This window comes from Nyctereutes procyonoides, unplaced genomic scaffold, assembly GCF_905146905.1.
Source record: "Nyctereutes procyonoides isolate TBG_1078 unplaced genomic scaffold, NYPRO_anot_genome, whole genome shotgun sequence".
NCBI lineage: Eukaryota > Metazoa > Chordata > Mammalia > Carnivora > Canidae > Nyctereutes > Nyctereutes procyonoides.
Genome location: NW_026575136.1, coordinates 37,533,196 through 37,548,366, shown reverse-complemented (window position 1 = coordinate 37,548,366; position 15,171 = coordinate 37,533,196). Strand labels below are relative to the sequence as shown.

The 15,171-nt window shown below is 48.8% G+C and overlaps 1 protein-coding gene across 1 annotated transcript; it reads right to left on the bottom strand.

Annotated features, from left to right (window-relative positions):
* Positions 1 to 627: 627 nt before the first annotated feature.
* On the bottom strand, positions 628 to 14,722 carry GALR1 (galanin receptor 1). Its single transcript, XM_055303086.1, has 4 exons — positions 14,371 to 14,722; positions 13,371 to 14,117; positions 8,911 to 8,976; positions 628 to 2,317 (listed from the first exon to the last, which is right to left on the bottom strand). Exons 2-4 carry the CDS (start codon positions 14,040 to 14,042, stop codon positions 2,000 to 2,002), a joined length of 1,056 nt encoding a protein of 351 aa, XP_055159061.1. The 5' UTR covers positions 14,043 to 14,117; positions 14,371 to 14,722; the 3' UTR covers positions 628 to 1,999.
* Between the last annotated feature and the right edge of the window lie 449 nt (positions 14,723 to 15,171).

Genomic DNA, 15,171 nt, shown 5'->3' with positions numbered 1-15,171 from the left:
GACTATGCCACTAGCGTCTGTCGTGCAAAAAACAAATAGGAAAGACCAGAGGAGTCAAAGTGGGTAAGTACGTCCATCGTGTTCAAGGACATCTTCCTCATGCTTCTTACAAAATAGCAGCATTAGGTACTGTATTTTTTTTTAAATACTTCCCTGTATGTGTAGAGGAATCAGCAGGGGAGAACATGAACAGCTGTGGTGCAGGAGGCCTTTGCCAACCGTCCAAAGGCAGCCAGGGCACTTCTCTGTGTGAGTTGACACACAACTTGTGGCATTTGCAATTGCAACTTCAAATTCCACAAAGCACATGAGGTATCATCATCAAGACGCAATGTTTCTGCTGCTCTACTTGAATAAAGTGCAAAAAATTTTCCATGCAAAGGACTTATACTATTCTTCAAAATACTCACATATGCATACACACAAGTTGTTTCCCTAGGCACCCAACATGAGAGCTCATGATTTCCCATCCTTTCAAAGACTTTTCTCCTCTTCTGGCGGCAGAATCAGTTAGACCATTGCAAATGTAAATATTGTTTGTGGGAAGTACGTAATTAGTGACAATAAATTCATAACATGCAAAGACTTATATCAAGTTTGTTTTTATCTAAAATTTGCTATTTCATATGGAATTTTGATTTGACACAGGTGTACATTATGCTAATCCTGTTTTTAAAAAGTCTTGTTTTTGTATTCTAAAATATATCAAAGTCCTGTAGTCTGAAAACTACTGTCCTAAGATAATTTAATCTTTTCATCCCTTTTTTTTTCATTGTAAACATGAATAAATATGAAATTGTTGTGAAACCCACATCTGAAATTCAGCTTGTGATCATTTTAACCTCAAAGTGACATTTCCAGAGGAAGTAATATTTTGGGTAAATGTGCATTTAACATTACTACAAACTTAATGAAAAAAGCATTTGTTTGTACAACATATATCCCTGGGTATACCTGTTCAGAAGATTCCTTTTCTTCAAACGTTTTCTGAATCAGACGTTGAGTATGGTTTCTGCACGTGACACACCCATTGCCACACATGGCTCACTGAATTCTGACTTCTCTCTGGCCCCATAGAAATCGTTATTTACACAGTGTCCTCACTGATTTATTTTTTAACTATCTTTTGGCTCAGTTCCATTCGAGGCACAGCTAATACCCCAGGCAAGTAGATTTGTAAAATTGTAATGACCAGTTTCCTTCTCGAATCTCACTTGAAGCTTCTACTATCAGAATAGTTGTATTTGGCATTTTTTTCCCTGATTTTTTTTTCCGGTTAATTCTACAAAGCCTACGTCACAGGATAGTTGTAAGGACGGCACCCACGGCTGCCACGCCGAGTCACTGCTACACAGCTGCTGATGTCTGAAGATACTTAAGGGACCTCAAGACCACAGGCGGGAGCAGCTCATCCCCAGAAACCCTGCTCCCTATTTACAGTTGGCAGCAAATGCAGCCTGTGCAAATAAGCTTGGCAAGTCTTACTTCCACTTAATAGATGTGTCTCTCTACAAACAGCCACAAAAATTAAATTCAGGTAAAACTTTCATCACGTGTCCGTGATCACATTCTAAAACACACACCTTACAATATCACCTCTTTTCTTAAAATTGAAGAATCAACATGTAGCTGTATTTTCTAAATAAAGTTGCTTCAAAATGTAGATTGCCAATATTCCCAACAATATATAGGTCCTTAGTCCTCATTCTGTGAAGAACTGATCATATCTAGGGAACTCTACTAAACTTTCATTTCTGTAGAAGTATGAAACTACATAGCATCTCCTTTTGTTTTCGAAATAAAATTTAGAAATAATCTTTACTAGACCTAGAGATTTCCCAAACAGATCAAAGCACTTTTTTAAAAACCAAGTGTAATTTAATGGGAATGACATGAATGGTGGTGAGCATAAGAAGTTGCAGCCTTGCTCAAGCCCTCCCCTACAGCTTTGTGTCTGGTGCACACATATTGAAACTCCCCAAGAGCGCTATTGCTTTTCTCACACGTGAGTGCAGTTGGTGGATGGCGGGGTGTCTACTCGACTTCTGTTCTCTTTAGTATCATTAAGAGGCGATTCACTGTGAGTGCGGCACTTGAACACTTGCTTATAAGCCTTCCTAAAATTCTCGGAGAGAAAAGCATATATGATGGGATTCACCGAGGAATTACTGTACGCCAGGCAGTGGGCAGCGATTCTGAAGAGGAAGGAGGCGGGGGTCAGCGGAAAAACCCCAAACTCAGCCCAGAGATTGATGACGTGGTGCGGCAGCCAGGATATCCCAAAAACCACAACCACCACCAGAACTGTCTGTGCAGTCTAGGAGAGAAAGAGGAAAACACACATATCAATTATCACAGGAAAAGCATCCAGAGCCTTAAAACATGCTCTAAGCTCATTTTATGCCTATTGCCATGAAATAAGACTATCAAACTTTGCTTAAAGTGTTAACCGGGACTTCATATACATGGTTTTGTTCAACACTTGCTCGGGACCTGCGCTGGAATAAGTCCACCACGTATGTGAGATGCCTGAGGATCACGGGAAGCAAACACTGGATCATGGGAATAGAAATGCACAGAGACGAAACACTATTTAATCTTTAAATTCCAAAACCTACAAAGCTCTGAGCAGGGTGCATGCTGAAACAGTTTCAGGTGAGAGGCAGCTCAGTGAGCACTCACACCCTCTACCCACGGTGGCCCCGACAGATGGTGTATTTTTTTTATTTCTCCTTGTTAAGCTCTGGCAAGTGGAAGACCTCAGCACATTGACACATTCCCATGAGACACCTCCATTTCTGTCTGGGAGCCAGTCAGCTCCATTTCCTGGCTTGCACATGACCCTTCCCTTGCCACCCCTAAATCAGAAAACACCTAGAGGCAGAGGCAGAGGCAGAGGCAGGACTCGCATGTTTCCTTTGAGCTTTGGGCCTTTACAAGCAGGGGATGTAAGAAAGCAGAAGCTGATTAAGGACCTCTGGACCTCAACCCAAGAGGAGCCTTCCCTCTGGCTTCCAGTCAGTGCCTGTTACCTCCTCGGTGGGTGGGATTGAGCCTGAGGACCACCTTTTCCATGTTTCATGGCAGCTGGTTGGTACATATTTGAAAGGCGATGACTAGATACTAATGCTGTGATCAGTTGGAAACTCTAGATCTGTGGCTTCAAACAAAAGACGGTGACCTCTTCATATTTTTTAAACTGCCATACAACATGATCAGCTGGCTCCTTCCTTAAGAGGTTGCCCAGCCTGCCAACATGTGGTGGCTCAAGAAGCAAGTAGGGTCCTGACCCCCCGATGGCCACAGCGGCACCAGGGTGGTGGTGGGGGACTGGGCATCTCACTGTGTGACTGCTGGCCATGCGCAGGAAGCAGACCTGGTCAGGATCATGGGTCCAAGATGAGAAAGCTGATGTTTGGACTGGTCGAGACAGGTGCCTGATGCTCCAGAGGCAAATGCCACGTTAGAGCCAGAAGCCAGGTCATGTGACCCCCATGACTAAGTAGACTTTAGTAGACTAAAGCCCATCTACTGCTTTGCTTCACTGCCTGGGCTGCTGGCAGGTAAAGCAGAGCATCAGGGCACCTAGGTGGGCAACCAAAGTTGCCTGGCCCGCAGACGGAACAACGGTCCCAGCCCCCTGTACACCGCTGTCCGGCTCCCAGTTCACCACCAGTAGGCCCACTCTTCACAGAGCAAGGGGATCTATAGGACAGGAGCGATGCAGGCTGGAAGCCCCTTGGTGTCCTCTCTCAGACTAAGCCTAGGTTGCTTGAATCTGTGCAGTGGAAACATGGAAGTCTGATGTCCCGGTCACCAGCACCCGACCCACACGGGAAAGGGTAAGGCCACACCTTTCCTGGTCCCCGCCAGGGCTTTCCCTTCCACCAAAGAGCAATTCCTGACCAGAATTGATGGATAAGGGGGGAGAAGGGTTGGCAGGATGGACGCAGACAGAAGGAAGAGGGTTTAATTAAGAGCATCCCTTTAATTAAGGGATGCTCACTCTCATGTCCTTGCATCCTGAGCGAGGGCAGGATGCAGTATGTAGGTCCACGGTGAGGACACCTCTGTCATGCCAGGCAGTGAACCACACACCGCACACATCTCTCCAAGACATGGGCTAGAAGCCAGGCATTCTGTAACCAGGTGGGGGCAGAAAGGCTGGAGGGAGTGGGATTCCAGGGCAAGGCCAGAGCAACCCCATCGGGAGCGGCAGGGGTGACAGGACAGCTCACCATCACAAGGCGCCCAGGACTGTGCAAATGCCAGCTATAACCTGGCTGTGCAGCCTTAGGAAGAGGAGGTAACCTCCCTGGGCCTTGGCGAAACGACTCTGACCATGCCTCATGCATTCAGACGCTCACAGCTCAGGTAAAATCTGACAACAGGTTTTTTATAGGGTGGCAGGATTACATATTAAAGCCAATTACTCCATGATACACAAAGCAAACATGAAATTTGCTCACATGTATTAGCAGATTGTCTGCTATCAATCCACTATCCATTAGTGGACGAGAGATTCCCTTCCCAGATGATTTCATCAAAAACAATCTAGACATAATTATACCTACAAATAGAACAGAGCACATCGTCTTTTCCTTCTAAGACAATGAGGACATGTTTCTGCTTCCCCAAATGAATACCCTCTGGAGATCCCGTTTCAAGCATCTCTCAGGAAGTTTCTACTAAGTGCCAAGCCTAGGACAGAAATAGGCCCCAGCAGCTTATTGATATGGTCATAATGTATCAAAATCTGTGGGGCACAGGTAAATTGCATGAGTGTGGGATATTTTGTGTATGTGTGCGTTGCAATGCATTCAAAATTTACCTTTTTATTTTTAGTGATGGCCTGGGTCTTCTCAGAACCCGGAACAAGACTTTGTTCTGGGTCTATCCATGGTGTTGAATGCGACAGGGCTGCATTTATAATAGACAATAGTCTCTGATACGCAGTCAGCCTCTGCGGCGTCCAGGTGCGTGGCTGGAGACATCAGGTGTCTGTCGTCTTCTGTCCCCCTGGCGCAGACTCCTGCAGGTCCCCGGCACAGCCACGCTCAGGAAGGGAGGCCGCACGGGCAGAGGGCATCCTCTGTCACCACCCGCGGCTTCCAGCTCTGCCCTCAGGCCGCCGGCACCGATGACACCAGCTCTGACCTACAGAGCTGCTCAGAATAATGCACTGGACCAACCCCAGACCTGGGCCGTCATCTCCGGGCGCCCGTCATCACCCAGGATGCCGCCTGTGAAAACACAGAGCTCTGGGCCTCCCCTCGCTGCCACGGCTTGGTGCAGTCGGTAAGGATGTTAGGTACTTGCCTTTCTGAAAAGCTTGGTGGTGTTCGAAGAACCTCTGGGGAATTACATAAAAGCTGCCATGAAAGCCCTTATCCACCTCGAATGAAAGGCGATGCTGTCGCCAGCTTGACAGCCATGGACGCCAAACCATGTCTTTGCCTCGGAGAGACTGTGGGGGAAGCTCCTTCCTCTTTTTCTATTCGAAAGGTCACATTGTAATGAGAGGATGCCTCTCTGTGGAGAATGAGGCTGATTGTTCTTAATTTCTTACACGGTTTTTTTTTTTTTTCATTCCATCACTGACATCATCAGAGAGGAAGTCATACCCAGGGTATGTGTGATGTCCCTTGTTTGTACAGCAGATCGAATCCCAACACTGATCTTTGATACAGAAAGAAAGCATCCTTTAAAGTCATGTATAAAAATCTCTAACTCATTATCCTTGAGATTGAGTCCTTTATAACCTTGTTGGGTATTCCTTTTTTTCTCTTTATACTGATAGTATCTGAAAAATATTCATCTCTCTTCCTCCTGTGAGATGTTCTCCTTCAAAGTCATCTGAGACATCTGTTCTTCCTTCAAAGAATCCTACTCACAATACATCTAATGGAGCTTAGCCGAGAGAAGAGAATGATGAAAACATTTCCTAAGCTAGTAAATGCCCAACAGGAAGCTTGCAGACTTACTTCAAGCCCAGGGTATGTGTGTAGTGGTGGTGGCGGGGGTGGGGGCAGCTGCTAAAGGAACCCAGGTGACAGGTGTCAAGGGAGCCTCTAATCCGGTTTCCCCGTAGAGATGCCCATCGCAAAGATGTCTGTCCCATTCTGGAGGCTTCCAGAGATGACCACAGAGTCCCGGGCCCGCATCCGATCAGCCTCATGCCAGGAAACATCTCTCGTGTATAGCAGAGTGTCCAATCAACCCCAGCGCTCTGCACTATCATTACTATTATTTCTACATTGGAGATCACGTTCTTCCTTGTTCCTCCAAACACGCAGAATAACTGCTCAGCATGAAGTCCTAACTCTCCACCCCACGAGCATTGTGCACCTGAACACAGAGCCCCTGCATGGATGGAGGCAGTGCAGAGGAAGTGTGCTCTACACCACAGGGAGCTGTGCTGCAAACCTGTGCAGCTGAGATGAGTGAACAAGGGCATCTGTACCAAGCAGAGCCCTGTCCCCCAGGGACTGAGCATTCACATACCACACACTTGTCTGGGCGGAGACCTGCAGGGAAAACCACCAGGAGCCGGTCTGTCTCTGCCACCAGTGAGGTGCGGCCCACCCGGGCTTCTCTACCAGACCAGGCCTCCTCCCCATCCCCGCCCTTTGCCCTCTTCCTACCTGTCCCTGCACCTCCCTGCTGCCTCTTGCTCAGACGTGGGCATGCACATCACCACCAGCACCACACCTTGTTTGTTCTATGCAAACAAGGAGGCAATTAAATGTATCAAAAGAGATCTGACATCTGTTCAGGGCTGTTAAGGGTCAGAAGATTTGCGAATGGAAGAGAAAACCTTCCCACCTCCAAATGCTAAATCCTCTCCTATGATAAGAACTATATTTACACACATGTGCATGTGATACGTTCGCATGTGTGCATACATACACACATATTGCAAGAGTGCATTTATAATATATACGTGTGCATGTACACATACATGTGCTCACACATGTATATATACATATTTCTTCTGTGTACACACATACACTTACACATGTACTCTGTGACACACATAATATATGTGCATATATGATGTATATGTGCACATATACACATATACATGCACACCCGGTAAATGCACACCTGTACACACACATACACACTCACATATAAAACACATATAATATACACACAGATGCATATAGACACGTGTACACACACACCATACACATACATATCTGTAAAACCAAATGCAGAAACTGTTAAACTGATCTGTAGAGATTTTCACCGTAAAGCAGAAGAAGCTTTTCCAATTATTTTTTACAAGATCTATTTTCATTCTTCTCATTGCTTTGTTCTTCACTGCCAACTTCCCCAGCTTCTCCGAAACACTTGTGACCACAGCGCCTGATGGGACCCACAACCCGACTGGTTCCAGCCTGGGTGATAAGCACACAGCGTGGACCGGGTCATCCCCACGGCGGAAGTGGGCAGGCCAGGTCCTCCCACAGGCACACGCTGGCCTCCCCCCGGCAAGCTCCACACGGGAAGAGTCCTCGTCCGTCCCACAGGGTCAGCTCTGGCCCAGAGGGCAAGCGGGTGCTCCACACAGAACTACCCCGGGGAACAACAAACAATCCTTAATTGTTTGTAATGAATCATTTTCTTGGAGACGGTGGCTCAGAGGACAAGCTAAAAGGCAGACTAAAGAAATGGGAAGAGTCCAGCATAACAACATCCCTGAAAACGGAGGAGAGAAAGAGCAGCTTCAGGGATGACTCCACCCATACGCTCTGCCAGCTGTTTAAAGGAATCCAGGAACTTAGAAGGAAGCCCACATAAGGGCTGGGATGGAAGGGCGGACCAATGAATGGAAGAGGCGAGACATGCTTGTTATCTCTGCTGCACCTTTCATCCTTCGGTGGCCACCATAAACACCACATGACCGTATTCGGAACGCAGGTTACACCGCAGGCTTCTTCACCAGTTCCTACCACTTCTTTCCATCCAGTCTGAGAACAGACATGGTTTCAGCTGTGTTATAAGCAAGGAAGGTCAGGAAGGGCTTTATCTAAGTAGAATTTTTTAAAATAAATGTGATCAAACTATAATTTCTGCCAATTATGTGTCCTTGATCGTAATAAATGTATAGAAGGACAAACAAGGTACTTTGGGATGTTATGACTGATATTTGGGGATAACGGTGTCTGGCTATGATCCCCTCCTTAAACATCTTGTCCAATACTCTTAGTCCACTTTCTAAAGTCAGAGGTTACACAGATATTGTGTTAAGAGTGAGATTAATTCTGATTTGTGACATAGTCTTGCCTCAGAATGTGAACTATAATAAATACCAGGATGTTAGATACTTTAATACGATTCAGGAGAACTTTGTTTAAATCAGGATTCATTGGATGAGAAAGACAATCAAAAATGAATAGAAGTCCCCTTAAGGCCCCTCCCCTGGAGGACCAGGGTCCACACAGGTCCAGAAGGAAGACAGAAGGACAATGCCTCTGACCTTGGGGCTTAGGGGAGAGATTAAAGTAACATTCTCTGAAAAGACAGTCAAGCCAGAGCCTTCTAGAATCACATCAGTGATGGCAAACATACAATAAAATGGTTGTGTGCAGATCACGGATGTCAGCAACTCTACAATGATCAACCTAGAACACACCTCCTAAAGAGGCTTAGAATCCAAAAAACTACCCCTTCCCTCACCTCTCCAAACCTCCGTCTAAGTTTTAATGCAGCATCTGGTCACCTGGGATGCACTCTGGCACCGACTTTCCATCCCTATCCTGTGCCTCACATTAAGAGGTTTGTCTCAAATGTCTGTACCAAGGAACCTAAATTTCATGACAGTGAATGGACAGAAGGACAATCAGGATTAAAAATCAACTAAGCAATCTATGTGACACATAAATATATATTTGTGAATATTACCTTTTTCTTTGATGCTTCGGACTTCTTCGACATGTTCTTCAACTTTTTATGCAAATGGTTAAGCACCTGGAAAACACAGACTAATAAAAGCATCCACCTGCTGCCCACTGTTCATGGTCTGATTCACGCTGACAATCCCCGACCTGACATAGGGATCATATGACTTAAAATACCATTCAAATAGAAATGCACATAAGAAGCCAAAGTAACGATGCACATGGACTGCCAACTGCATCTGTTTCTCTACCTTTTGGGACTATCCAGAGGCAGTTTGTGGTCACAGAATCTGTCTGAAGAGAGTTCTGGGGGGGTGGGGGTGGCTCTGAGGTTTTTTCCAGAAAGGACCACACTGCTACCCACATATGCATTCTTACTGGCTTACAGTCCACCTCGGTTTCCCCAAGATTCCACATTTTAACAATCAGCAGGTCTTTTCTGTACGGCAGGCGCAAGGCTACATCCTAGGCGTGTGGAACAACTAAAGGTGTCCCTCCAGGGCACCACCCAATGGAGGAAGCAAGCAAGGGAGCCAATCCAGATTATGTGCGCAGACCGATGTTCAGTGCTGCCAATGTTTGCCTCCTCTCATTCCTTCAGTTTTCTGTTGTGGGGTCCTTACAGCAAATACTCACCCGCCTGGTTTCCCTTAGCTCTTTATTCTAATCCTGCCCACTGTGCTGTGCTTTTAGACAACTCACATGTGGGAGATTCAGCTTCTTGGGGGATTTAGAGACCGTTTTGTGAGGTTTTACAATGAACATTCCTGTCAGAGGATCTCCTGATAGACACTGGCTTCATTCATTAGAGAAACTATTTTTGCCTCCTCTTGCCAGTGTAATACTCAGGAGAAATGACATGAAACATTTGGGTTACATGTAGGGATTTACAACAGAGTCTTGGTCTTGCCAACAGGGCCAAGCTTGCAGACCCATGCTGGAGTTCATTTTTATAGACCATCTGAGTGAACATCTAAGGAAAAATTAGCCTCTGGATGACTAAGGGCTTTGGGTTGTCCGTAGTTTGCCAAATGAGGCTCTGAGAGAACTAGAAACCACGTTCCAGACACTGTCTTGTTTCCCTCCGGCACTTCAGCGTGGGAATAATGCAATCAGTTTGGACTTACTGCAAAAGTCTGCAGCCCTCAGCTAGATGCAGGATTTCTGCAATGATCAGTTATACCCTAATTAAGAAACTACAGGATTTATTTACCAACTCCATGAACTCTAAGTGAGTTAAGCAGACATCACGGGGGTGTGAATTCCTGACTCCAGATTCTCGGCCAACTAAACTGCTTCTCACTTCCTACAGTGGCTCAGCATCATCTCCAACAAGACAAGTCTGTCACTTGGTATAGTAACATTTGGGATCGCTTTCAATAGATTGACAGTGGATTAGTTAACTGTTCTGCCAACAGAAATTGGGGGATATAGAGACCATTTTGCAAGGTTTTATAATGAACATTCCTGTCAGAGGATCTCCTGAGAGATGCTGGCTTCATTCATTAGAGAAACTATTTTTGCCTTCTCTTGCCAGTGTAATACTCAGGAGAAATGACATGAAACATTTGGGTTATATGTAGGGATTTACAACTGAACTGAAGGTAAGAGAAAAACAGAGGAGCTTTTGCCGGATCTCGGATCTCGTCTGGAGAGGACGGGCCTAGTGAGTTTCCCTGCTGGCAGCCTGCCCACAAGAGACCACAGGAGGACACTGGTCATTGAGGACAAAGGACAGGAAGAGAGATCAGAGGACAGGCAACAAAACAAATTCAGAAAGGGCCAATTAGGGAGGAGGCCAAACAGAAAAGTCAAATGTTATCTGCTTCATAACACTGCCCGAGATCTATTCATCCCTTCAGCAAACTCAGTTGCATCACAACTCAGTGACCTGAGGCCACCTGTGGAATGTTGTTGAGTGGTCAACAGAAAAATATTCAATATAGTTTTCTTCACTGTGTTTTCCTTCAACAGCCCATACTATGAGCACACACTGATGTGTTACAATGCATATATTGATGTGTATTCAATGAGGTCTTGTCATCAAAGGTATCATGATGGGTTATAACTACATTCCTTTAAAGGATGATGATGGCATGATGGTATCACTCCCAGGTTCTATGCACTTAGGAGTGTGTGTAGGAGGCATACTTTCAAACCCAAGCCAAGGTCATCTTGGGTATCAGATGTGGGAGAACTTGGCATGTGGGCATGTGAGGAGTTTACACTCAGATCAGATGGTGGAGGGTCCCAAACAAGAATTCCCTCCAAGAAAGGAGAGGAGAGCCCCATGCAAGTACACACCAGCCCCGGCATTCTCCGTGTTTCTCAGGGACTGGCAGACACAAACTGTTGTACACAAAGTCGTAAGGTTTGGGGAATAGATGGTAACACTTGAATGCAATTCCTTTCTTGGGGAAAAAAAGGGGAAAAATGTAATTTCAGGTGACTTTGGGGCTATTTGTGATTTTTCATTGTGGCCATCAGTCTTGGGCGTTGGAGAAACGGTCAGTTCTGAACCTCACATTCAAGAAGAAGAATCATTACCTCAACAACGTTCTTTAATGATGGAGCCAAAGAAAAGCAGCTAGAAAAAAACACCTAAGCTCTTATCCAAGTCCTGTAGTGAATCTGCCAATATGAGCTTGGATTTAAAAGAAATTTCCAGTTATGCTTAAAAACAAGCTATTTCCATATAAAAAGTATCCTGATGTTCATGTGTTTGTTGAATTTTTTAGAATTATGATGAAACTTTGCCCTATGTGTGATTTTCATAAATTCTCAAATGATAGAAATTTTTAGGCTAATTTTTCTTAAAAAGTTTGCCTTGTCATTTCTATCGAGAAGACTCATAGAGTTCTGGGAGGTGAAAGCAGAGCATGCTTCAGCTCTACTTCGGGTGATTGTGAGTCACACCAAATCTCCTAAGAACACTTCTAGTCCTGAGCTTCATGCCTCTAAGGCCCTTCCCGGTGACTGGAAACTGCCCTAAGACCCTTTCTGAACCATTTACCAGTGTCATCATCTGGGCCCTTGCTTTACACCCCCCAAGCCCTTCCCTGATGCTCGCACTCACAGGCTTGCTCCAGTGAGACAGCTGCTTACGGGATCACTGATTACCACAGTGGTAGAACCACATTATTTTTTATTTTTATTTTTATTTTTATTTTTTTGCATTTGAAGAAGGTTAAGTGAATAAACCAGCAGTTCATCAAACAGCTAGCTTCCAAATGCCCTCTCCTGCCCCATCTCCTCTGTATTTCCTTATATATAACCCTTCGATGCAGGCCACCCTTGCAGATAATATCCAATACTATCACCATTCAAACAGACATAACTCTACACAGATGACATGGGGCAGGGTACAAAGAAACCAGGGGGCTTGTGGTAAACACTTTTGCTGGGGAAACCACTTTATGAATTGAATGTGGGTAATTATTGCTCTCTGTGATCTGGTTACCTGTGGCTCTATAGTCATGGCCTCATCAGGAACAGAATGAGAGTCAGAGAAAGATGAAAATAAAATGCTGGGAACTTCAAACTTTGGCTACAGAGATGTTCTCCTTATGGCGATGACATTCTGAGAGTGTGTGCTGGGGACCTGGGGTTCACATGATAGAGCATTGTTCTTACTCAAACACAAACAAGTTGTGTCTCCAAAAAGTTGAAGACTGATCAGGATGCCTTCTGCAAAACCCTGTGTTATTAATGAGAGACGCTGTGAGTGTGCTGAGCTCTGCAGAGCTTTGGGAAGGGAGGGTAGGAGCAATTTTCTGGGTAAGGAGGGAGGGGGTAGCTGGGCCAGACTGTCAATGATGCCCGTCTCCAGGAGAGTCAGGGATTTGGGCCTGAATCACTTTATATTGTCTACACAACCCTTCTTAACAGAATTGAAACCCATGCATCCAAAGTCCTCTGGAGCCTCAGGTCAAGATTCTGTGAAGAAATATTCTTTTAGCACTTGGGTTTATAAAGCTAAAGCTTGGGGTAAAATCCAGTTCAAAGTTGTTGCTGTCACCAGGAGCAGGGGCTTCACAGAGGAGCAGGGGCCCTGGGGGACCACCGGGGAGGGGAGCATGAGAGAGGGGCGTGGCCTGCTCAGGCTGACTGAGCTCCCCCTGGGGCTCTGCAGGTGGCCCGCAGATCCCCAGGCTATGCCGGGTGTGAGTGCCCCAAACCCAGCACCACCCCTCCTCTGAGAGGGGGTTCTCTAGCGTTTGGAGGCCTCAGGACAAAGCCAGGGAGGCCGCGGGGAGGCGGGACCTCCTGGAAGTGACCTGCAAACTTTCCCAGTCGCTCCCAGCCTCCAAGTCACTTTCTGGCGCACCGTCTCCCACACCATCCACCCCGCTCGCAAAGGCAGCAGGGCTCCTAAAGGGGCCAGAGGGGTGGCGACCCTGGAACCACAGGAGCCTGAGCCCGAACCCCTGCCCGCGCCCCTGCCCGAGCCCTGCAGGCACCCACCTTGGCATAGCAGAAGCATATGAGCAGAAGCGGCAACAGGTAGCCGAAGACAAAGGTGCACACCACGTAGGCCTTCTTGTGTCCCTGGTTGGGCCACTCTTCCCAGCAGAAGGTCTGGTTTCGGACTTCCCAGTGGAAGAGGCGGCGGTGGTAGGCCACCGGGGAGGCCATGGCGATGGACAGCGCCCAGATGAAGCCCACGCCCAGTAGCGCGTTGCGGGACACCCGCAGGGAGGAGGAGCGCCGGGAGTGCACGATGGCCACGTAGCGGTCCACCGACATCGCGGCCAGGGTGAAGATGCTGACCAGCATGGAGACAGTGAAGAAGTAGTGGATGAACCTGCAGATGAAGGCGCCCAGCACCCAGGTGGGCAGCGCGTACACCGTGGCCTGGAAGGGGATGCAGAAGAGCAGGTAGGCCAGGTCGGCGATGCTCAGGTTGAGGATGAACAGGTTGGTGGTGCTGCGCGGCTTGCCCGGCTTGCTGCGCGCCAGCACCGTGATCACCAGACTGTTGCCCAGCACCCCGAACGCGAAGATCAGGCCAAACAGCACCAGAGTGATGAAGTTCTCGACGCCGATGCCTATGCCGAAGAGCGGCCTGGGCTCCGGGGCTGGGGGCTCGGGCCCGCTCGCATTCCCCTCGCTGAGGTTGCCGGCGGCCAGCTCCATGCCCCAAACGGCCCGGGCGCGCTGGCGACGGTGCCCGCCGTGGAAGAAGGCTCCGAGGACGCGGGGTCCTGGCCCCTGCACGGAGAGCGCGAGTCTCTGATCCTAAGGCTCCGCGATGGGCACTCACCCTGCACCCTGCACCTTGCACCCTGCACCCTGCGGCTGAGCCTACCCGCACCAGGTTTGTGCCAGGCCGCCCGCGAGGAGCCGCGATCTGGACCTTCCGTTCCGCGGCGAGGGTGGGTCCCGAGAGCGCGGAGTTCCCTCTGCCCTCCGCGCGGCCGCCGAGAGGCAGAGACACCCCCCCCCCCCGCCCCCGGCGCCTTACCGGTTCGGGTCCCTGCCGGCCGTCCCCTGGTTCCGGGAGTGGCTTCGGGCGGCACCTGTTGCTCTGAGCCTCCCCCTTCCCGCGCCGCTCCCGGGGCACAGGCGGGGCGCTGCACCGCGCGGCGCAGTTCGTGGAGAGGGCTGCCCGGGGCGCCTGGGCCCCCTCCCCAGTTTTTGTAGGGATTCCGAGTGGTCGACAGCGCGAGCGCCTTCCCGGCGCTTTCCCGAGGGCTGAGGGCCGGCAGAGGGGGGGCTCGGGGCCTCTCCGTAGCAACTGAGACGTCGAAGACACAGCCCGCTGAAATCCGCGCCCCTCGGGGCCTCCCGCGTCCCCCCGGAAGTCGCAGCGCGCGCAGAGGGTGTCCGCGTCCTAAAGGGCTGAGTCGCCGCCCACCTCCTCGCTGGCATCAGACGCGCGCGCGCTCCGCAAGGTGCGGACCTGCCGCGCGGGCCAGAGAAGGCGGCCGCGGCCGGGCGGCGCAGCGGGGCCCGCGGCGGGGGGAGCGGAGCGCGCTCCGGCGCGCGCGGGGCGGGGAGGCCAGGTGCGCAGCCTCCCCATCCGCCCGCGGGCGCCGCGCGCCTTCCTCCCTCGGGGGTGGCGGTCCCGTCCCGAGAGCGCCCCGCGCCCGGGAATACAGCCCCGGAAATCAGTGACTGGCCCTGCAACCTGGAGTCTTGTGAAATTGCTGACCCCAACGCCACCCTTCCACCGCTAGAGAGGAAATCAGCAGGAAAAAACACCCATGAATGGCCTGTTTGAGGTTTCATTATAAACATACAATATTAAGGATGTGTTCACATC

Bases quoted from the DNA above. Each gene is read 5' to 3' on its own strand.
- GALR1 (XM_055303086.1), bottom strand. From the start codon at position 14,042: ATGGAGCTGGCCGCCGGCAACCTCAGCGAGGGGAATGCGAGCGGGCCC. The intron at 8,977-13,370 runs GTGGGTGCCTGC...TGTGTTTTCCAG, and splicing joins TATGCTTCTGCTATGCCAAG to GTGCTTAACCATTTGCATAA. The intron at 2,318-8,910 runs GTAATATTCACA...TTTCTCTCCTAG, and splicing joins CCGAAGCATCAAAGAAAAAG to ACTGCACAGACAGTTCTGGT.